Raw genomic sequence first — 1185 nt, 5'->3', positions numbered from 1 at the left:
TGGCACAGGCTTGGACAATAATGGCAGTTTTTTGAGATGTTCCTTCAATTGACGGAATGCATGTTCACATTCCTCCATCCATTGGAATGGCTTTCTCCCCCTCAGGGTGTCAAAGAATGGAATGCACTTATCGGTGGATTTAGAGATAAATTTGTTCAGCGCCGCCATACACCCTGTCAGCTTTTGGACTTCCTTAGGCTGGCTTGGCGATTTCATGTCGATAAGTGCCTGGATTTTCTCAGGATTGGCCTCGATTGCTCGACTACTCACCATAAATCCTAGGAATTTTCCCGATTTGACCCCAAATGCATACTTGAGGGGATTCAGCTTCATTTTATATATCCTTAGAACTTAAACATCCTCTTGAGGTGTTCCACATGTTCCTTAGATTTTCTGCTTTTTACCAACATGTCACCGATGTACACCTCCATAGTCTTTCCTATTGGATCAACAAACATTTTGTTGACAAGACATTGGTAAGTGGCTCTGGCATTGTTGAGGCCAAAAGGCATTACCTTGTAGCAGTACATGCCTCTGTTAGTGATGAATGTTGTATACTCCTTATGAAGGTGAAACATTTGTATATGGTTGTAGCCATAATATGCATCCATGAAGCTTAGGAGCTCGTGTCCTGCTGTGGCGTCGACGAGCTGATCAATCATCAGAAGCGGGAAACTATCCTTTGGACAAGCGTTATTGAGATCGCTGAAGTCAACACATGTTCACCATTTCCTATTAGGTTTTTAAACCAACACAGGATTAGACACCCATTCAGGATACAAAACCTCTTGGATGAAGTTATTTTTTATCAATTTGTCGACATCTTCCCATAGAGCTTCATACCTCTCTGTATTCATTGGTCGATGCTTCTGCCTCTTGGGGGGATATTTCTCATCAATGTTGAGCATGTGGCTCATTATATCCAGATTTATCCCCACCATGTCACCATGTGTCCAAGCGAACACATTGAGGTTTCCTTTGAGGAAATTTACTAGCTCCTCACTTCTTTACTTCCCAAGCTCCAAGCCAATCTTCATTTTTCTTGTTGACTCCACCACATTAATGGGGACCTCGATTAATTCCTCAACAGGTCTCATTCCTGACTCTCCTCCAAGGAGCCTTGGGTCCAAATCTAATTCTTCTACCTTGGTAGAAACCATTCGCACTTCTCTCCTCATCTGGACT

At 42.8% G+C, this 1185-nt stretch overlaps 1 protein-coding gene across 1 annotated transcript; it reads right to left on the bottom strand.

Annotated features, from left to right (window-relative positions):
• Nucleotides 1-344: 344 nt before the first annotated feature.
• Nucleotides 345-941, bottom strand: LOC112093305. Its single transcript, XM_024171462.1, has 2 exons — nucleotides 844-941; nucleotides 345-705 (listed from the first exon to the last, which is right to left on the bottom strand). The coding sequence occupies exons 1-2, from the start codon at nucleotides 939-941 to the stop codon at nucleotides 345-347; spliced, it is 459 nt and encodes a 152-aa protein (XP_024027230.1).
• Between the last annotated feature and the right edge of the window lie 244 nt (nucleotides 942-1185).

This window comes from Morus notabilis, unplaced genomic scaffold (genome assembly GCF_000414095.1).
Source record: "Morus notabilis unplaced genomic scaffold, ASM41409v2 Scaffold174, whole genome shotgun sequence".
Classification (NCBI taxonomy): Eukaryota; Viridiplantae; Streptophyta; class Magnoliopsida; order Rosales; family Moraceae; genus Morus; species Morus notabilis.
Note: the sequence above shows the minus strand (reverse complement) of the source record. Positions and strands in the feature narration are given on the sequence as shown.

Coding starts and splice junctions, on each gene's coding strand:
- LOC112093305 (XM_024171462.1), bottom strand. CDS start 941: ATGGTGGGGATAAATCTGGATATAATGAGCCACATGCTCAACATTGAT. Junction 706..843: donor CGACCAATGAATACAGAGAG/GTATGAAGCTCT, acceptor TGTTGACTTCAG/CGATCTCAATAACGCTTGTC.